Below are 22346 nucleotides of genomic sequence, written 5' to 3' on the forward strand. Positions count from 1 at the left end.
CTTACTTGACCTTTTCCCTCAAGAGAAGGAAATCAATTTTTATCACTGAATGTATTTCCAGAGATATTAGTTTTCATTTCACTGCTCTTATTTTCTCACCCTTATTTTCCCAGCAGCTGTAATCAATTGATTGATTTAAAAAGCTCAGTTTATTTCAGGAACAGGAATCAACCAGATTTTATCTTTAGATCCCATTTCATTATCTGCATTCCCAGGATTGAGATCGAGGACTCGGAGGCGGTGGGGATCTCCAATATCATCTCCAATCTGATTACCATGTTCCCTCGAAGTGTTTTAACGGCACTGCCCAGCGACCTCTTCACCTCTTTCATCAACTGCCTCACACTGCTCACCTGCTCTTTTGGACGCAGTGCCGCTCTAGAGGAGGTGGTGAGTAACAACATCTTCATCTGCCTCTCAAAAGTCAGATCGTTCAATTCAGTCACATCCTGTTACACTAAGGTACGTCATGTAGAACAAACCCAAAATTATCTGATTTAAATTTTTTGGAACCGAACCTCAGGCTCTAAGGTATTGTTTGACTGAAATACTATGAATTGACATATTTGTAGCTATTGTATCCTTGCCTTCTGATCATCATCTTCTAAATCAACGTTTCTTCGTTTTTATCCAGTACACAGTTCTTGCACTCCAGAAACTCTTACAGAGTGGTGCCTCAAATCATAAACTGTGACTTTGAAACAACCAAAAAATCCTGCACATAGTCTCTCACCTGTAATTGTTGACTGCAAAGTCACAAGAAATGAATTGCTCTTTCTTTGCACAGCTGGATAAAGATGACATGGTTTACATGGAGGCCTACGACAAGCTGCTGGAGTCGTGGCTGACGCTTGTCCAGGACGAAGAGCATTTTCCACGCGGCTGCTTTGTTCAGCCTGCAATCCAGGTCTTCAACTCATACATCCAGTGTCACTTGGCTGCTCCTGAAGGCACCCGGAACCTGGTGAGGCTCCACCGTTTTCGCCATTTACTGCTGTGTTTCGCTTTTCATCGGTGATAAACACATGTGTGTATTTTGATGAGGGAAGGCAAGACACCCTGTAAATGGACTCTAAAGATCTGGACACTGTGTTTAAAGATAGGAGCAAAGAACTCCATTCAGTTCAACATGTCTTATAACGCTGGATCTGACTATGCCTAGTAAGATGATAATTATGTATACTTTAGTTTGCTGTTTAGCATACAAGTAGAACATTGAAGTGTGTTTTCGGATTTCCACATCAGTATGAACACTCTTTGCTCTCTTGCTCCTCCCATGTAACTTGGGTTCTCTTTCACACTTTCTCTTTGCAACTGATAAAACCTTGTCACCTACACACTCCTCAGTCAGTCAATGGCATATCGTCTCATGATGAAGAAGAGATCAACGAGCTGCAGGAAGACGATAGAGAGCTGTTCTCTGACCAGCTGTCCAGCATTGGCATGCTGGGACGTGTGGCTGCCGACCACTGTATCCCCTTGCTCACAAGGTAAACACTTCAACACTTTAAACTTACCAAATACTTCATATCCTTTCCTGCTCCATCTGAATGTCCCAGAAAACTGTTCAAAGTGCGGTAAAATTGAATGTCCAAAGCCTGTTTGACTTATACATAGTTTGCATTATTCACAAGAATTCATTCAAGACTTGTGTGTGATCTCAGCAGTTCAAAAGGTCAGAAATTTTGTGTGTGTTTCCCGTGTTGACATTGGTGTTATGACCTCATCCCGCAGCCTGCTGGAGGACCGGGTGACACGACTGCACGGTCAACTCCAGAGGACCCAGCAGCACCTCATGGCTTCATCTAACCCTGGATCAGTGGACCGCAAAGTTCTCGACGACCTCTATGAGGACATTCACTGGCTCATACTGGTCTCAGGTCAGCAGCAAGACATACAATTTTGTTTGTTTGTGTCATTTTATTTTTACAACAAGGACATTTTGTGGTTTCATGGTTTGGAACGGTCGGCATATGAGCCCATTCAGTTCTGAGGAAGACACAGTTGTTAAGCCACTGAGGCCCCTTTGCATTTTAATGTGCCTGATAGCACACCTATCTATATACTCAGGACTTATTGGTAAGGAGCAGTTAGTTGCTTCACTCTCACAATGAATAAACTGTGACAATTATTACCTGCTCTCATGATGTATGAGACTGCAGTATTTTATATACTTGAATATACAGAATGTACTTGGCTGCAGTCAAGTATATTTTGATCTAAAACACGTATGTATATATTTTTGTGGGGAACGGTGTGAGCAGTTATTGTATGTTTCACTTTGAGATCTTTTAATAAATGCTGTGTTTTCTCACTAAGGTTGACGTATTATCTGCTTTCAACAAGCTTTTCCATGAAGCTTTCTAAAATCATTGTTAGGAGGTTCAGTTTCCACAAAGGCTTCCCGTAGAAACAGATGCAAACAGAGTACACTTTGCAAAGTCGTGTTATGTTTTAATATACTAGAATATGACCGTTTTATAGTGTTCATTTTTCCAGTGCAGTATGTTCCACTTGATTTTAACCGACTGTAACTGACTTTATTTGGGAACAAGACAGAGTAACAGAACTCCACCCAGTTCTGTTGGTCTGCGCTAATGAAACATTGTCTGAATCGGCATCATTAAAGCGGTTTAGCACATTTGTTGCCATTGGCTTAGTATTTAGGCCTGGTGAGCCACTGACAAATGCTTTCTTTTAAAGATATATGCACTTTTTATTATTATTGTGTAATGTTCAGGTTATATGGAGCATATATGTGTGCATATTCCTTTTATATCATACAAGAGCAAGAAAAAAAAAAGCCAATGAATTTTCTGCTGAGAGACTAATCCATTAATCAATTAATTTCTCAGCTCACTATGATGATTTTTCTAAGAAAATGTGTATTTTTGTTTCAAGTCAACAACATGAACGTATTCTTACTGCCTTCTACATGTGTCTCTACTTTCACCAGGGTATTTACTAGCTGACGACCCTCAGGGCGAAACTCCGTTGATCCCTTCGGAGGTGATGGAATTTTCCATCAAACACTCGACAGAAGTGGACATCAACACGACGTTGCAGATCCTAGGGTCGCCGGGCGAGAAGGCTTCATCCATACCAGGCTGCAACCGCACAGACTCAGTCATTAGGTACCTTTTCTGTTGTGTCACAGGTTGATAAAAGCTTTTGAATTAATTGTATACTGCTTACGTATTTTTCAGAGGATGCTGAAAATAAGAGTATCTGCTTTGGTATCCATTGCTTTCTAAAAAGAAAAATGCTGAGAAATGTTATTGTTTTGTTCTCTAACTAAATTTGGCCAGTCTAACACTTTAACTTGGTACATCACAGAGTAGATACATTTAAAAACAGAAAAACTAGGCCATAATTTGGGAATTTTGAGAGCCAATTGGTGTGCGAATATTTAGTGTCATTTAGAAATCTGTTTTAAGTTTGAAATGTCCTGGAATTGAGATTTAAAGGAACGGTTCACCCCAAAATCAAAAACCATCCATAGTTGTGTTAGTTGTATTTTTCCCTCTAAATTGTTTTGTTTCTTTCTGGAAAGCGACAGTGCTGTGTCTTTCAGGTATGTTCTATGGCGCTTTGGCAGACTTCCAAAACAATCTAGATGGATAAATAGCGCTGCAGGAGTAAACTGTCCCTTTAAGACTTTTCTTCTTTCTGTTTTTTTGCCATACCTTTTATGGATATAGGAGCCTTAAATGTTTGAATTTTGTATTAAGCTAAAAAGCGTTGTGTAAGTGTTGTGTTTTTGGGGGATTTTTGCAACTATAGTTTCCTTTTGTGGTTGTTAAATGATTTGTCTGAGTACCAAGGGTTGTGGAGCTTGTGAGAAACTTGTTCTTCCTTTGTTGGCTAAATAGGAGCTGAAATTACTGAAAAATTGTCGCTTACTGACATCCAGCTTTGAGAACTGAAATGTCAAGAGCTTGAATTTCCAAACAAACTAAGCAACATGTGTGTAGGTGACTTGGCATATCCTTGCCATGTAGTAGCTGCCTTTCTGTCATCACTATAAGACTGGGTTAATGGTGAAGGTGTGGGTCCATATAGCGGAAGGAATGTAAGCAAAAAAATATTGAAAAACTGTAGATTTTAAATGTGTTTTTGACACTACACAATAAGGCTGAGTCAAGGACTGGACAAACTGCTGCTTCTCAGACTGTTGTGTTGGACGAGATGGCACTTCTTTGTGTCCAACAGACCTTGGATGTTGTGACAGTCCATCTCACTTTACCAGCCAGACCCTATAAAACTCACCCAGAATAGACTTGGGTTTGTCTAAGGGTCGTTGGACTTGTGAGTGTTGTCACAGTTATTGTCCTGTAAAGCTTGAGGTGGGTTACTTCATTCACATTCACATTCAAACGCTATCTGAAGGTGCTGCCAGTAAAACACAGCAACAAACACCTTCTTGCTGTGGTTTTAGTTTAATGTGATTTCGTGGCAAGTTGTAATGCATTTAACACTGGATGACATACTCTTAAATTCTCTCAAGCATGCACACACATGATAAAACACAACCCAGTAAATCTGTCACTCACTTTCAAATAAACTGTATAAGGATGAGACACATGAAGGTGTGTATCCTCCCTCTAAAATGAGTCTAACCCCACAGGGACCAAAAATAAAAGTGGATTTGGCCACTGTATGATTGGAAGAGCAGTGCTGGCAGAAGAAAGTGGCCCACATGGAATTTACAGTGCAGATCAGCTTGGCCAAGACCAAAGAAAAATCAAAGCTCAAGGTCCAACTCCTGTTAGTGTGAACAGTAGCTTCTCTTACTCCAGGAAGTAACAATTAGTCAGTCAGTTAGCTTATAGCAGTGACTTGTCTATTGCTCCGTGGACAATTTGTGTAAGTTAACAGTGGAAAAATATAATAACTCATCAAAAAATATAACTAAACAGAGCAAACATGATCTCAGAGTGCTCAAAATCAACATGCCCCTCACACATCCCATCATTATTATTGTCATATGCTTGGCTAACAATGCAAATAATCATTACAGTAATGAAATTTGTGGCCTCAGGGTGAGCTCAGCTTTGTATCAGTACAATAAGGAGGTAGCAAGTAATTACAATACAAGCCATATTTAGTAACAATAATAAAAAGCCTGGGCTAGGCATCATCGTGTTGCTGCAGTATGGTGTTATACTGAGTGGTAAGATAGTCAAACTGTTATAAGACAAACAGTGTAAAGGACAGGTATGCAATGCCAAAGTGAATAGTAGTTTACTACTGCACTTGGCACATTCCCTGGGAACTTGACTGTAAAAGGAGTCCATATGGGTGGTGACTGGTTTGACAGTTCCCGGGTCCAAACCAGATGATGACCAACTGCAGTCCAATGGTTTGTCAGGCTTTCTTTAAAATCTCATGTGACTGTGGCTCCAATGCACAAACATCGCAGACACCTTCCAGCTGGATGCTTTGTAAAAGTGACTGAGGTGGCTAAGCACAGTGTGTTGTGTCTTTTTTTAAGTTAGAGGTTACAGGCCCTGCACATTACTCTTTATGAGTAGGTAGGTAACATAAGTAGGACTATCTAAGACAAAATGTCTTCTTCTTTTTTTTTTAACTGTTCTGACATTGTATGAACTAAATGATTAAACATTTAATCAAAAATATAACTACAGTCTGGCAGCCACCACTAATTTGATAGACAAGGAAAAGCCCATGTGTACCAAAGAGCCAGCATCCCCACTGCCAGACAGTTTCAGATATCAGCACTGAAAAGGACATGGCATTTGTGGTTGCTGTTGCAGTTAGATAATCTTGACAATATTTGCTACTGTGCCACTGCTCAAAATGACAATAATATATCTGCAGCGTGGTCAAAGAAATTGTTGATCAATAATAAGTATTGAATGCTTATTTTCCCAAGAGCTGAGATTTCTAACTTTCAAAACAAATCTTAGTCTACATTTTCTGGAATATAAATAGTGTTTGTGATTGTGGCAGTTTATTTAAAACACTGCCTCTGTTGTTGCTGCATTGCATTCTACTGTGGGATTAGAAATTGTTGTCAGCACATAATGGGTGCTGGACAATGGCTTTCTCCCTTTGTTCGTTGTTGTTGAGCATCAGTCCAAAATGATGGCTCTAAAAATACACCTAACACATAATGAAGTAGGTTCAGGGATGCAAAACATGTGTAGTTGGTAGTGGGAGAACTTTGCCTTCAGGGCTTTCTTCTCTCTGCCAGGAATCCAGAAAGTCAGGTGATGTGGTGTGTAGAGAGGAGGTCATGGTGGATGGATGGGTCAGACTCAGGACTGACACTCTCTACTGAGTGTCCAAGGTTTGTGTCCCATGTTTTTTCCCTGGTTTTGTTTTCAATTTTCTGTCCAGGTTTGGTTAGGTGTAGAGTAGGGTCATGGTTTGGGTTAAAATAGACCCTTTCAACATCATCCACACGTTAGAAAGACTTGCATCCTAACAGGATGTGAGTGTGGTGTTAGAAAAGTTTGATTCACGACTGTTGACAATCAGTGTGGATGCTCTTGTGTTTAAGGGCAGTCACGTATGTGTGTACGCAGGCGTGTGCGTGCAGATAATCACAGTGACGACAATAGATAGTCACAGCAGCCAGTGACATTGTTTGTTGAAGGTCATTGAGCCCCTGTATTTTCTAGATTGTTCATTATGTAGGGGATGCGTGTCTGTGTGTGTGTGCGTGTGTGCATGCACATGAGAAGGATGACAGCAATGACAGAGGATTGCAGAGATGTGTGGCCAGTGGCATCAGGTTTCCTAACAGCGAGCGGACGACCCTGGCCATGTAAATGTCAGCCTGTCTTTGTTTTCTGCAAACAATGTGAAACTGTGCACTGTCCTCGACTGAGTGGGACGGACCTGTAAGCTGCTTTAAGCCCTTTATCTCTCTGTCCTTTACATTCTGTGTGTGTGTGTGTGTGTGTGTGTTTGTGTGGGTGTAAAAAGTGGCCTTCTCAAATCCAAGTCCCTGCACACAAAGGGGCATTGAGACGATGAAGTGTCGACTAAGGTTTGCTCACTTTGTTGTAGTGGTGTGTGATTTGACCTGAAATCAATACACTCCCTCTGTAATAATAAATGAAAGTATATCTTTTTAAGTACACCTCTACACAAGAGTTGCAACCTTGCAGTGCACCTCTGATTAAATCTTTGTTTTGTTTGACATAATCTTGACTAAACCAAAGTGTTTCCACACAGCATGGCAGCTCTACCTGCACATTCAGCTGCATTTTTATCCAGAGTTCAGATTCAGATTTGAGGTTTTTGATTCACCCAAAACCACGATTACACGGCATGGCATACAAACAGTGTTTGTATGCACAGACAGTACTAGAATGCATAAGTTAAATGCAATGTGAAAAGAGACTAAGAATCTTTGGTCTTTGCTAGTTTTCATTTTCTATTACGCAGTGACAGGTTTTGGAAGATAAACGATGGTGGACCTATTTTCCCACATCAAGGCACAGAAGCAAACCAAAAACAGAGGCTGCATGGCAGGGTTACAAGATGAGTTGTTTATTGGCATGTGTATTTTTTTGGGGCTGCCATTGGACGATCTGTGCATACTCCCTGTGGACACACAATGAAACTTAGATTACTCGCCCACACGAATATGGAAAGTTCCGCTTTACCGTGCATCCTTTGTATTGTGACGCTGTGATCTCAAGACCAAAATGATATACAAATATAGTTCACTTCTTTGATAAATAGCTGCTCTCTCCCACCTCCCTTTCATATTGTTTCTCTGCAGAGCTGCTTGTCTTGACCTTTTTTGTATGAAATAAACCTTTATGGTCTTAATGTCTTTTTCATTCTTCCTTGTGACCCTCTCGAATACTACCCCCCCGTTAGCATGCCTCTCACCACTTTAACTATCTAACTATCTATCATATGTATGCCTCCAGTAGCTGTGGCCAGAGGCACGACGTCCATCTGTCCAGCCTGTTCTCTTAAAAATGTTATCTCAAGAATGCCTTGAGGTCATTTTTTCAAATTTGGAATAAACATCCACTTGGGCTCAAGGGTGGACTGATTAGAATTTGGTGGTCAGAGGTCACTGTGTCCTGAAAAAACATGTTTGTGGCCATAACTCAAGATTTTACAAGTTAGTTCAGATCAAATTTCATACAAATGTCTAACAGGGTAAAATGATGAAGATGCTCTTCTTGGACTCAGTGGGATGCCTCTTGTCTATGCTTTGTTGTCCATCTTGTCTTTTGTAATCATGCCACTCCCACACTATTAAAGTTGATATCAATATGTCAGGAAGTTGGAATATTGCCATTTTCGCCATCATATTAAAAATTCATATAAAAAATCATATAAAAAATATCATACATATATATATATATATATATGATATGACATGGCACAGCCTTTCTGGCTTCTCTGTCCTCTTCATCTGTCTTCCTGTCATATTTGTTGGCACATTGAAACTCTCTCTCTCTCTCTCTCTCCCTCCCTCCCTCCTTCTCCTATTCTTCTGTAACAGGTTGCTGTCAGCGGTGTTGCGGACGTCAGAAGTTGAGTCCCGGGCAACAAGAGCAAGTCTGACAGAACTGCTGAGCCCACAGATGGGAAAGGACATCGTGTGGTTCCTCAGACGCTGGGCCAAGACCTACTTGCTGGTGGATGAGAAGCTCTATGAGCAGGTTTGAGGTTTTCTGCTCCTCGTGTTCCCCTACAGCTGACATACTTCTGCATAACATCAAACACAGAAAATCTTTTGCAGTGCACCTTTTGTCATCACATCACAGTATACCTTGGTAATAATAATCTTTGTAACAGTAGAACCCATCTCTTCTTTTTGTCTATCTTTCCTCAGATCAGCATCCCCCTGAGCACAGCTTTTGGTGCAGAAACAGAGGGCTCCCAGTGGATTGTGGGATACCTCCTAGAGAAGGTGATCAACAACCTGTCTGTGTGGAGCTCAGAGACCGAGCTGGCAAACGACACAGTGGAGCTGCTGGTGACGCTGGTAGAGAGGAGGGAGAGGTGAGGACAGCGTTGCAGAGCTGCAACAGTCAGTAGAAAATTAATCAGAACACATTTTGTTGGTTGGACAAAACAAGACTTAAGAACATGTTGTTTTAGGACATTGTGGTGGACATTTCTCATAACTGTCTGATATTTTATAGAGGAAGGAGTTCTTTCAAAGACAGAGATATCCTGTCTTTTATTGTATAGTACTGGTCAAGATTTTTTAAAACAACTACCTTTCCTATAATGCAAGCAAAAGGCTTTTTACATTTCTCAAATGCACTGAGTAGTAAAAGCCTCTCGGCTTTGGTATTAGAGCAATTTAAAAAGGGAACCCGTTGACCTGTTGGCATGGTTACCACTGGTCATGTTGTCATTGTCACCGTCTCCCAAATGTCAGTTTTTCATGACCTAGAGAAAAAAATAATTCAGTGAAAATGCATTTACGGATTGGATTGTGAAAGATATCGAGTGAGCTCAAAACATTTTGAGAAACATATTTTGTTTCAGTCAAAATTAAAACATGGAGATCAACCATGTTGAGACTCACAGCACAAAAGCAACATGTAGCTTGAAGATTTGTTTGAGTAAGAATTACTTGTTGCACATAGTAAAGTGCAAGTGTACTTTCTGACCAAGTGCACATGGTCAATAAGATTCGGAAGAAGTGTTCTGAAGTAAGCTCCGAGTGCGGATGTTTTTGTAGATTGCTGAGGTTCACGTCGGGTCCTACCACAGCGGCCCCTCTAACAGACACTCTGCCTCCCTGTCCGTTCAGGGCGAACATTGTGGTGCAGTGTGAGAGCTGGTGGAACCTGGCGAAGCAGTTCGCCAGCCGCAGCCCACCCCTCCACCTGCTGTCCAGCTCGGTGCAGAGGTCTCTGATGAAAGCTCTGGTGCTGGGAGGCTTCGCGCACATGGACTCTGACACCAAACAGCAATACTGGGCTGAGGTAACGTGTGCATAAACTGTGTGCAGGAAAAAAACAAGAGCCTGAATGAAGAGTTGATTAATCAAATAGACCGTCACCAGAAAGTTTGATAATCCTTAAATGTTTGTAGGGAAAAAGCAAGTGTACATCTTATGTTAATGTCAATAAAGTATCTATCTATTTACTTTCTTCACTGTTGAACTTAAATGGAAATTTGAAGACAGCAGGTTTGCTCCCTGTAAATTTTATTATTTCACTCAGGACATTTGGTAGTACAAGTAATCAACAGAATAGTTGATATTGAAAATAATACTGTTTAAAAAATAATGGGCAGGTGTATTTTTGTATATTTTGTTTATCATGGTTGGGGTTTCTCGGTAATGTATCTACTGCAAATAAATATGCCTTCCACCAACTGCTTCTGGGACTAACTGAAACAGAACATGCAGTAAAATAGTTGTTTGTGAATCTCTGCTGCCACTAGAGGTCCATAAGCATATAGTAATAAATGTGCATAAACATATATTGGGTTGATGGGTGCAGTAAAATGTGAGAAGTTAGAGTTAAAATGATAGTGACAATTACTGTGGCAATAACACTGGATGAAAGGCATATTTATCATGGCTGTTGAATTATTTTGTGAAACTAAACGAGGCCTGTTGGCAGCTCTTTAGAACATGTTGACCCATCTCACCTGTTCAGCACCTCAAATATTCTGGCAAACATAAGGTCTGTAAATAACATAGAGTCTTGCAACCTGGGCAGAAGAATTACAACAACAAAAAAATATCCATCCAATGGCAAAGTATTAGCAACCCTTCAGATGCATTCACTTTCAGTTGTGCCTACAGATAGTGTTTTAGTTAATCTGGTTTGTTTACATCATCTGACTGCTCCTTGTCTCAATCATAACTGATGGAAATAACGTCCGAAACTATGAAAATAAGACTTGAGTTCTGAGGAACCTAAATGATGCCTTTGTTGGAACATCCAGCTATCACAGTGCTGAACTTGTTTCACATCTCATGATAAATAAAAGAACTGAGTTATAGACCTCTGCAGACTCCAGGAGACCACATCCAAGGAGGAGTGATAGATATAGCTGATAATATTCCCCCCTCGAGTCGTTCTCCTGGGTTTATAACATGATCCTTTTGTGATCCTTGAGGCGTTTGTCTTAATAGGCTGACAGTAGTAAATGGGGGTGCAAAGCCACAATGACTCCAAAGTAATTATGGGGGGGGGGGTGGACGAGTGCGACAGCAGCTGTTGGCTCCTGCAGCTGCTTTGTCTCAACTTGGATGGGCTCTGGAGGAGGAGGAGGAGGAGGAGGAGGAGGGGAGATGGACCTGACAACCGTCCATTCCTCCTCTTTCCTTACACGCTCCGACACTCGCTTTTATCCTCCTTACTGAAGTAACACGGATTTAGTTTCATCCATATGTCATAACTGAGTTCACTTAACCCAGATTAAGGCGAACCTCAGGCAGAAGTTCTAGTCTGTTCTCACTGCAGGTCTTGCTCAAAGGCTGCCACTGATTACAAAATTTTTGTTTTTTGATTTTAAAATATTAAAAACTACTTCCTCGAATGAAAGGTCTTATGTTTGGAGACATGGAAAGCAATGACAGCTAATATACAGTTTGTCCTGTCTGAACACATCTTGCAGACATTTGTTCAGGCAGCAGTAATTAAGCAGGCAGTTTCTGTCCACCCAGGTGCTTCACCCTCTCCAGCAGCGTTTCCTCAACCTCATCAACCAGGAGAACTTTGCTCAGATCAGCCAGGAGGAAGCTGTCAAACAGGAAATCGTGGCGACTTTGGAGGCGCTGTGCGGCATTGCAGAAGCAACACAGATCGACAATGTGGCTTCGCTTTTCTCTTTTCTCATGGACTTCCTGTCCAGCTGTATTGGCCTCATGGAGGTAAGAGCAGGCTGCAAGATCAAATCAGTGTCAGTGAAAGGTCACCTGTATGTTTCTCTTCCTGTGTATGTTAGAGAAAGGACATAACTCTGAGACTGAATCCGTTTTATCTGATCATTGACTGTTGCTTTTGTCTCTTAGGTGTACAGCAACACACCTGAAACGATCAACCTCATAATCGAGGTTTTTGTGGAAGTGGCTCACAAGCAGATCTGTTACCTGGGAGAGGTGAGTGACAAATCACACATAACTGTGTGCACAAACTCACAAACTCAAAGTAATTAACTCAGCAGAGCTGTAATCTGTTTGTACATTGATGCAAGCATTTTGGGTGCTTTTGTCTTCACATATTTTACATGTTTAGCATGCACCTCTGATCTTTTTTTTCCCTCCTTACTATTTGGGTGTTTTGTTGGTGTAAGGTAACTTGAGGCCAGGTAACAGCCTGGTCTCAAGCTGAGATAAAAATAAAAGCTCAGTTTTGCTCATGTGGTTCCTCGTGAGAAAAAGACTTATCCAAGGGGGAAAGCGAGAAGGAGAGAGAGGGCTGTAGGAGCTGCAGTTAGACTACACTAATTTAAAAGATAATTACTGGGGGAGGATCAGGATGTTTTACAGGATTCCATTAGAATCAGAGTGTACACGTTACATGAAGACAGACTTTTATCAGTTCTCAGAAGATGTTTTTTTGTCCAGCTGTGGTGGAAAACAGACTGTCTATCCTTCACAAGGAATGAAAACCAAAGACTAAGTCTATTCAGTTTCCGTTTGCACACAGAAGCCACAGACACATTTCGTGGACACTCTGTGGCTTCAGGTCCATGCGTGAGATGTTAACTGTTACTGCTGCTGTCTCCCTTCTCCTCACCCAGACTAAGTCCATGAAACTGTATGAAGCGTGTCTGACGCTGCTGCAGGTCTACTCAAAAAACAACCAGAGCAGGAAGCGGAGCGACGCCACAGCTGAGGAGGACCAGTACCAGGACCTGCTGCTCATCATGGAGCTGCTCACAAACCTGCTCTCCAAAGAATTCATCGACTTCAGTGACACTGGTGAATGTTTGTTTATTTCAGGAAGCCTGTTCTTGTCACCTCAGTTGCTTAAGATAGTGTTTTTTTGTTTTGTTTTGTTTTTTTGTTGTTGTTTTTGTTTTTCAAACTGCTGTGTTTTCTAGACGAGGTGTTTAGAAACCAAGACCAGGGAACACCAGCATCCAGTCGGACAGTATCAGCAGCAGATGTGGTTCTTTATGGCGTCAACATTGTTCTTCCACTTATGTCTCAAGACCTGCTCAAGGTGAACTCACACAACTTGGATACGTTTCAGTGTTTCATTTCCTTTCACTGTCCCTCATCAAACCGCATGTGTTCCAGGGAAGTTTTCTGTGTGCTCATGCTGATCTTGTCCCTGCTGTTTTCCAGTTCCCCTCTCTGTGTAACCAGTACTACAAGCTCATCACCTTCATATGTGAGATCTTTCCAGAAAAGATCCCACAGCTGCCTGAAGACCTCTTCAAAAGCCTCATGTTCTCCTTGGAGCTGGGAATGACCTCGTATCCTCTCACTGCCTGTGTGTGCTGAGTGTGTGGGTGTGTGTGTGTGCGCCTATGGCACAGACTCCTGAAACTGTAGAGTACCAAAAGTTTGCATCAACTACGTAGCCTCATGCTCTTTGCCTTATCTCTGAGGTGTCCAATTTAAAGCATAATTTGAAATACGTAGAGAAGGTTTCTAATATTCCCTGTAACATGGGACTTTTCAAGTAAACAGTCTTTCAAAGTCACCATGTTCAGTTTAACCATGTTCAGTTCAGTTTAGGGGCAGTCGTGGATCAGCGGTTAGGGTGTCGGACCCGTAACCGGTGGATCGCTGGTTCGATTCCCCCTCCTGGTGTCCATGGCTGAGGTACCCTTGAGCAAGGTACCTAACCCCCACTGCTCACGCGGTCGCCCACTGCCCCGGGTTTGCTGTGTGTGTGTGCATGTCACTTGGGTGGGTTAAATGCAGAGCACAAATTTCGTTGGAGTGAGTTCCCTCCAATGACAAAATATGTCACTTTCATCTTTCATCTTTCTTTCATCTTAACAAGTCAGTTTGCTTATACAGCCCAAAATCACAAATCACAGTACCTCAGTGGGCACCCATGATTTGAGACCAGGGGCCAAGAGCAGAGCCCACTCAGTATATCCCTCATATTGTTTTTGGTTTGAAACTAGAAAAGTCTTTAGTATTTAGTACAGATGTTATTTTACATTGTAAAGTTACAGGTGCTTGTTTCTTTTCAATGGAGAAATTTGGTAACAGTGAGTCCTGTTTACCATAATTTGTGGGAAAACACACGTTTTTACAAAGATATTACAAATAACCCAAATCTCAAAATGTGACCCTAGCAAAGAAGAAGAATGTGAGCTGCTGGTTATACAGTAATTCACTGGAGATGTGGTCGTCTGTGTTTAGTTTGTGCTCCTTAACCATCTGTGTTCAGGATGAGTTCAGAGATCAGCCAGCTGTGTTTGGAGGCTTTGTCTCCTCTGGCTGAGCAGTGTGCGAAAAACCAGGAGAAGGACACGCCCCTCTTCATCGCCACACGTCACTTCCTCAAGGTACGTCACACACCTGGATGGGTTGCAGTAACGTAGTGGAAATACATCATGTTTGACCAACAAGAGATTTATGAGCACATTTTATCCTGAAGAAACAACAGGCAAGCAAAGACAACCCGATGTGTATAAATCTAACTGACAACAGAAAACTGAAAATTCAAGAATGATTAAGAACATAAAATTCACTGATGCGCTGTTGTCTTAAAGCAGTAGTGAGGGTAGTTTGTAGGGTTTTTTTTAAAAAAAAAAAAAAAAAAAGAAGCTGTTTGTACCTTTCAGCAGAGCTGTTCTGCACAGACATGAGAATATTATCATCAAACTGTCAGAAAAAAGAACAAATAAGCCATTTACCAAAAATATGGAACTATTCCTTTGATAGAATCCAGGGATGGAAATAGAAAGGCAGCATGTGAAACAAGAGTTGCATGTCAATATTATGTGCTGTTGGACTGTAGAATCCAGTACTAATGTACACTTGGGTGTAGACTTTTGCTTTGTTAATTAACGTTTTACTCTTGCTCTAATAGTTTTTCTTTTCACAATCTGTATCCCATCATCTGTGCATCCAGTTGGTATTTGACATGCTGGTCCTGCAAAAACACAACACAGAGATGACGGTGGCAGCAGGAGAGGCTCTCTACACACTCGTGTGCCTGCACCAGGTGAGTAAATAACACGTGTTACCTGCAGGACGCTCCAGGGGTTGACCTGTTAATATCCAGGAGACTTACTGGGTCAGTCATGGTTGAAGTTGAGATACCAGCTCTTAGAGAACTGAAGTGTTTTCACTGAACAACTGCTTTGTTACTCCGTTTCTGTTTTCTTCTTTAGTAAAAATGGCCTGAAGTCTGTAAAGATGGTCCACGGTTTTATTATTGTCCAGTCTGAACTTTTGTACAGTTATGAGTTGTGACTTCTGCAGGCACGGGTCTCATTTATAAAGCTGTACATTGGCCGAATACAGAATCTAACCACTATGAAGAAATCGAAAACCACTGTCAAGTAATTATCAGCTAAACTGTTTGGATGACCAAATCTTACATGTCAAATGTCTTCTCAGGAGAATGCAAACATATTTTAGTATGTCAATCTGAAGAAGCACCACTTACATAAGTGAGGTCAGACCTGCTCTCAGCATCAGCAGGAGGCAGAGAGATTTTTTAAATGACACCAAACACCCCCTAGTGGTCGGTGTGCATCATGGCACATGACCCAGCCCTGAATGCTGTACCTCAGCATTGTGTTAGAGTTAAAGGCATTGTAAAATAAATGGAATAAGGTGCTGAATTATGACCAACTATAATCTGTACTGGTAAATTTTTTTTATTTGACCCTGAATCGGTGGTCTGTTTCTCCTCTCCGTCAGGCGGAGTACTCAGAGCTGGTCGAGACTCTGCTCTCCTCACAGAGAGATGCCGTCATCTACCAGCGGCTGGCCGACGCCTTCAACAAGCTAACGGCCAGCAGCACGCCGCCCACCATGGACCGCAAGCAGAAGGTCGCTTTCCTCAAGAGCCTGGAGGAGTTTGTGGCCAACGTGGGCGGCCTGCTCTGCGTGAAATAACCACTGGAAAGCGTTTTGAAAAGAAACCAGTCAAAGACCCCTGCTTCATCCCTAAGAACTATGGGTAGAAGAGCCAGCTCAAAGCTTCTGAGGAACTCTCGGTCTCTCTACCTGCTGGGGAATACATCTCATGCCTGAATGTTTGCCCTGTTTCATTTCCTCAGATTTCTTTTTGTTTCTTGTTACGTCCCTGGCCCCACCCCTCCAGCATGATTGACAGACTTGATGAATAACGATGTAACCATGGACACAGAACTGCAGAGCAGACAAACTCAGTTGGAGGAACCTGCCCTGTTGACTGACATTACGGAACACTGACCATCATGACGACAAGAGGTGGCGCAGCGGCTGATGTCGACGCCGCTGCCCTCCCCCCTGCACCACCTCACGTATCTGGAGGCTGCAAGAGCGTGTACAAATACACACACACTGAGGGTAAAATAAGTTTTTTTCCCACTGAAGTTTTATAGTTGAAGGTATTAGAGGAGTCCCACACACACACACACTCACACACACACGCTGACACACACTTCAACAGTTCCCATTCTTATGCGCATACACACATGCACACGTCACCCCGATCCTTCCCAGAGTGCCTTTGTTTTGTTGATTGTTCTGTGTGTGAGTGTGTACGCATGTGTGTGTCATACAACAAGTGACAACAAATAACGACTGTGCCTGTCATTCGCCATGAATACAGCGGATGTACACACACACACACACACATTATATAAATGCACACACATGCAAAGTGTTGCCATGACAACAAAGGTATGGCTGGCCAGACAGCACAGGAGAGCGTTTGTTTGCTGGCGATGACAGAAAACCAAAATCAGATTGTTTCCCTAAAGGATGTATATATATGTATATGTAATGCTGTCAAATCAGAAACCATGACAAATGTGTGTTCAAAGACAAAAAAACAGAAACATGACTGAAATGTTTTTATATGCCAGTAGATGGCAGGAAGAGTTGTATGAGTTCAGCATTGTATGAATTCAGCTAAAGAGGGAGCAACTATCTCCGTGTTGACCTTTGCGGTTTGATCGTTTCTGTCTGTTTGGATTGTGGTATTATGTTGGGACCCCCCCCCCCCCCCCCCCTTCTTTCAGACAGATGGAGCCCTAGAAGGATGGGGCAGCGGGCTCTGAAGTTTAGCAGATTAATTTCAGTAGTATTTTTCTACAGCAGCACATCCAACCTGTCACTCTTCAATACACACTGGATTGAAGCAAAGACTGTTTGAGTGGAAGGACAGCAATAAGAAACCAAATACAAAGGAGCAGAGCCACTTATTGAAGCATTATGTTGGAGACAGAATCCTCCTGGTTCAGAGCACTATCCTGGTTATTGTAGAATGGCTGTTTTGTTAATGAAGTGTAAAAGTGTACATAAACTTATTGTATAAAATGTTCTGGCCTCTGCATTTTCCTTCACACACACATTATGTCTGTTGTAATGTCTTTTCTCTACTTTAGTAATAAAGTTAATTATTCTACTTTTGTATCACTGAATATTACATCTGCTAGACATGTTGGCAGCCGTTCTTCAAGACAGGCAGGATCAACTGGACTTGCTAATTAACTGAATAATCCAGTTTCTGTTGTTTTGTACGTCTCGTTTATTTCAGTGAGGGTAAGTACCAGAAACGGCAAAATAATTAGAGAATAAGAAAACCCAGACTGATTGTCAGAGTTGAATCCAGAGTGTGAACAGAAATTGAACATAAGCTTCAGGAAGCCAGAATTTATTAAAATAAAAAAAAGAAAATTCCAAAGAAACTCTAACTCTAAAATCTTGTTGAAAGCCTTCCCAGAAGATTTGAAGCAGCTGTCTGTGTGTTTAGAATACGATGTCGTTAAATTCCCTGTTGATGTAATGGTGACCCAATACTTTTGTCCATACAGTGGAGATCATTTTTGGCCCTCCTCCGCAGCCGTCCATGCGTCATCAAACAGCGACTACCCACGTGACCACAGCATAGCAGCGGTAAAGCGCACGTCTCGCTTTCTCATCAGGTATGTTCACTTTTGCTCATTTCTCCGTCCGGCTTTTCCTCTCAGACGTGTCGGTCCTACGTTCTTGTTCTAACTGAGTAAACATGTCGCTAAAATGTCGTGAAATGCAGGCTGCCAAGATCAGATACGGTTGTAGTTTTCAAATATTCAGGCTCCGTCTCTGTCAAACATGAATGAATAAACATGCACATGTGAAGTTACGCCACATCTAAACGATTAAATTATCCGCGGTGGTTAGTGAGCCGTGTTATACAAAAAAAACCAAAAACAAATAAATCTGTACAACAGTAGACGTGGAGGATTCATGGATAGTACTGTACTGTACTGTGCTGTACTTGGGTACAAATGTGAAGCAGCAGTTTTCTGCTCCTTTTTAATGGGACTTAATGCAGGAGTCAGGATAAACTAAAGGTGTAACATACTGCATGTTAGTGTAACAGTCACAAGGGACGTTTTGCTGCATTGAGTGCTTTTACGTATGGAACAGTTTTAATGAACAGCCAGTATATTAGTGCTTGACAAAAATCTCTGAAATCAGTATCACAGTATTAGAATACTTATCAATATGTATTTCCATGTTGCAAACGTATCCAAAATCACATGTGAAATAGTCAAACTAATGTTCTGTACTGTGAATTGTGATCCGGCGTTCACGAGTGTAAAAGTGTGCGAGTTATTTCCCATTTCGCAAGTCCACCGGTTAAAGCGTCATCAGTGACAGCGTTTGTCTTCTGGTTTAGGCTGTTCTGCTCTGTCCCTCCTAAAGGGGACAGCTGCTGTCCTCCTCTGTCAGCCATGAGTGACAGCGACGACGACGTCCCCACGCTGTCAGCTCACACTCTGGCCGCCTTGCAGGAGTTTTACAACGAGAGCAAAGCCAGTCCGGCTCACAGCACCGCTCCATCAGACCGCTTTGCTGTGGGAGCAGTGGAGGAGGACTGGGTGAGTGCACTGGCTGACAGGACACTGAAAAAGCTGTTGCTGCGTTCACACAGTGTTTTCTGACTTTCTGACTGCATGTTTCAGACAAGACGTGAATTGACTGGTGTATGTGACCAGTGTATTGTCTTACCGCAGATAGCTGAAGCTGGAGTCCTCATTATCAGTTACTTGTGTGTGTGTGTGTGTGTGTGTGTGTGTGTGTGCGTGTTTCCACCAGCGGATGAGCCAGTTCTGGTACAGTGACGAAACAGCAACTCAGTTGGCTGAGGAGGTCGTACGTGAAGCTGGAGAGGGAGGCAGGTAAAAACACACACACACACACGAGTGCCTAACTGAAGCAGAACAGATTACATGCAGTTTATGACAAGGTGTCGCGAGTACACACCGCTTTATTTAAAGGGATCTTAAATTAAGATTAATTAATTTAAGATTAAAGTTTCAAACTTCTGCGAATCTTTCATTCTGGTCTGCTTTCTGATCTTGCGCAGCTCACAATTATTTTCATTATCTGTTAACCTGTCGATTATTTTCATGAAGAATTGATTCATTTTTAAGTCTATAAAATGTCAATAACTGTGGAAAAAGAGTGTCTTAAAGAGACGTCTCCATATTGCTTCTTGCACCTAAACACTCTTTATTTACTGTCATAAGTGACAGAATAAAGCAGCAAATTCCTGACCTTTTAAAATGTGTTAAAATGTTTGATAAGTTTGCTTTAAAAGCAACTGAAACGATCGATCCTTTCTTTAGAAGTCCTCGCTGTGTGTGTGGAGGACTGACTCTGGGTTTGACCAGTTACACACAGGAATGTGAAAGTGATCCAAACCACAACACAGAAATGTAAGCTCCATCTCCACATGAACTTAAAGTATCTTAATGTTTCCTTTTACTCACAGGATAGCGTGTGTGAGCGCGCCTACTGTGTACCAGAAGTTGAAGCAGGGTTTGGTGGACGGCTCGGACCGGGTGTCTGCCGTCGTGTTGGAGTACGACCGTCGCTTCGCCACATACGGCGATGACTTCATCTTCTACGACTACAACGAGCCGTTGTCTCTCGGGGACAACGTGGCTCCTCGAAGCTTCGACATCGTCCTCGCCGACCCGCCGTATCTGTCAGAGGGGTGTCTGAGCAAAGTGGCCCAAACCATCAAGTACCTGAGCAAAGGCAAAGTGCTGCTGTGCACAGGTGAGAGGAGGACAGGTGCCCGTGTGCCTCTGTCATGTGCTGCATCATCAGGTCATTAGTTCAGTCTCGAGAGACTCCTACTGTCTGGTTAGAAAATATTCCATTGGCTGTGAGATACCTCAGAGACGTGTGAGGGATTTCTCTTTCACGTCAGTTAACTCTGTGTCAAAAATGCTGTTTTTTATGTTCTGTCTCAACTTCTCTTATACACTTACCAGCCAATCAGAAACCAACATTTTTGTGCCCCCATGTACAAAATACTGATGTTCTAATCTCTGAATTCAAAGCTCAAATTTTTTGTGGTCATATCATCAAATCTTTTAGTTTGAAGGAAAATTAGCCAATCCCAACATTGTGGGCACATCACTCTTGTTTTGTTGGCCGTAAACTGACATCAATCATGTTACACCTAGATTTTAGTAAAAATGTGAGCAGCAACAACATTTTGAGTGTCTGTTTGATGTCTGATTTTTTTTGTGTGTGTGTTTGTCCCGTGCGTTCTACAGGTGCCATCATGGAGAATCTCGCCAAAGACCTCCTGGATGTGAAAATGTGCAGCTTCCTGCCTAAGCACAACAGGAACTTGTCCAACGAGTTTCGCTGTTATGTGAACTATCCGTCTCGCCTGCTGTCGTGCTGAGGATCTGATCTCAGTCTGACAGAGACTTTTTGATGCACAGATTTTTTTCCAGCGACGCGGCGCTTCGGTTGAGGGAAAGCGGACATTTTCAGTGTTTTGCCAGTTTTACTCACCATGTGGAGCATGTCTCAACCTGTGAAAACATCTATGTTCCATCTCCTGCTGCTCTAACCCTTACCCTTTGTCAAACCTCAAAGTTATCCATCTTTTCAGTTATTTTTTGTCACCAGTAGGTGGCAGCATTGACCAGGTCACTGATAATAAAAAGGCATTCTACTCCATTTATTTCTAGTCATATCTAACCATGCATGTAGTTATGATTTTTTTTTTGTCCAGGTTTTCAGATTTTTGCCTCCGCCCCATGATCATGGAGGAAAATATGATTTCATTTGTGGTGCAGCAATGTCAGACTCTGAAGACCTGCACGAATCAAAAAAAAAAAAGCTTAGGAAAATCTCTGAGAACCGAAGTGGTGCATCAGTTTCTTTGGTGGACTTCTGTCACTTGTTATCAGTTAAAAATCATTTTTCTTTGCAGTTGTCTTAAAATTTTAAAAAGTAAAGAGGCATCAAGGTAACAAATGACATTAGCAAAGCAGAGCAATGAGTTCTGAGTAACACAGTATTGTAATGTAATCCTGTATGTAACACTGGTTCTTGAGTTTGTCTTCAAGACAAACTGTCACCTATGACCTCCAGCAAATCCTCCTCCAGTGTAAAAAAAACAAACAAAAAAAAACAAGTCAACCAGAAGACCACCTATTCCCAATGCTTTATTTTCCATGCTCATTAGCGCCACCTCCAGTCTTTGCAGTCAGCGGACACTCAGGTCTGCATTACCCTGTGCTGGTGCCTGCAGTAAGTCGTCAAAACCGCTGACATCAGCAGATCCTCTCTTTGCTCGCTGAGTGACAGAGCCGTGAGACGAACCCAAGATCTTTTTATTTTTTATTGCGAGACCTCATAGCAACAGAAAAGCACATACTGTGCCTTTGATTTGCTCTAGAATACAGCCATGACTCTTGTGGCTACTAGGAATGGTTGAATCTCATTCCTGACACACACCGGATTACCAACAGCGAAAACCGTTGAGTGAGTGTCAGAGCTATTCCACGCTCAACAACAGTATTCACTTTGTTGAGTCCAGAAATAATACAGCTGCACTGTTTATCTTAGTGCCTTCAAACCCTCATATCCTGCTCCTACCACCAAACTACGCTCCTCCATCAAATTATTCGTTCTACCAGGTACTTTGATACCGTGTTACCAACTTCAGCTGTGGTATTTATCAGGGTTTTTACTGTACTGTTGGCTGAGTTGTTAATGCTTGACTGACCCCCTTTAGATCAGAGGTGGCTGTGGGGTACACACACACACCCACAATATCTATACTTGAGTAGGCAACTTTACTGCTACCTAAACAACCTGGCTGGACACAGGGACATAAGGAACTAAATGATTTGAGTGGGGGTATTGATATCATTTTAGATTCAGATCCAAAATTGCCAGAATTCCCTGACAAAATGGTCTAAAAGTTTTAGAATTTAAA

At 42.0% G+C, this 22346-nt stretch overlaps 2 protein-coding genes across 2 annotated transcripts in view; both read left to right on the top strand.

Annotated features, from left to right (window-relative positions):
• Positions 1 to 17422, top strand: part of xpo4 (exportin 4) — a 55050-nt gene extending 37628 nt beyond the window's left edge. Inside the window, exons 9-24 of the mRNA XM_046404714.1 lie at positions 216 to 390; positions 788 to 964; positions 1348 to 1490; positions 1735 to 1880; positions 2957 to 3134; positions 8501 to 8660; positions 8834 to 9003; positions 9767 to 9941; positions 11639 to 11845; positions 11987 to 12073; positions 12718 to 12898; positions 13021 to 13142; positions 13268 to 13398; positions 14331 to 14448; positions 15018 to 15110; positions 15815 to 17422. Of these exons, the coding sequence (XP_046260670.1) occupies positions 216 to 390; positions 788 to 964; positions 1348 to 1490; positions 1735 to 1880; positions 2957 to 3134; positions 8501 to 8660; positions 8834 to 9003; positions 9767 to 9941; positions 11639 to 11845; positions 11987 to 12073; positions 12718 to 12898; positions 13021 to 13142; positions 13268 to 13398; positions 14331 to 14448; positions 15018 to 15110; positions 15815 to 16012 (2461 nt within the window). The 3' untranslated portion in view covers positions 16013 to 17422. The remainder of the gene's footprint in view (positions 1 to 215; positions 391 to 787; positions 965 to 1347; positions 1491 to 1734; positions 1881 to 2956; positions 3135 to 8500; positions 8661 to 8833; positions 9004 to 9766; positions 9942 to 11638; positions 11846 to 11986; positions 12074 to 12717; positions 12899 to 13020; positions 13143 to 13267; positions 13399 to 14330; positions 14449 to 15017; positions 15111 to 15814) is intronic.
• A 507-nt stretch (positions 17423 to 17929) lies between these two features.
• Positions 17930 to 21079, top strand: eef1akmt1 (EEF1A lysine methyltransferase 1). Its single transcript, XM_046404725.1, has 5 exons — positions 17930 to 18030; positions 18771 to 18972; positions 19190 to 19272; positions 19869 to 20158; positions 20665 to 21079. The coding sequence occupies exons 2-5, from the start codon at positions 18826 to 18828 to the stop codon at positions 20796 to 20798; spliced, it is 654 nt and encodes a 217-aa protein (XP_046260681.1). The 5' UTR covers positions 17930 to 18030; positions 18771 to 18825; the 3' UTR covers positions 20799 to 21079.
• Positions 21080 to 22346: the final 1267 nt, after the last annotated feature.

Source organism: Scatophagus argus, chromosome 11, assembly GCF_020382885.2.
Source record: "Scatophagus argus isolate fScaArg1 chromosome 11, fScaArg1.pri, whole genome shotgun sequence".
Classification (NCBI taxonomy): domain Eukaryota; kingdom Metazoa; phylum Chordata; class Actinopteri; family Scatophagidae; genus Scatophagus; species Scatophagus argus.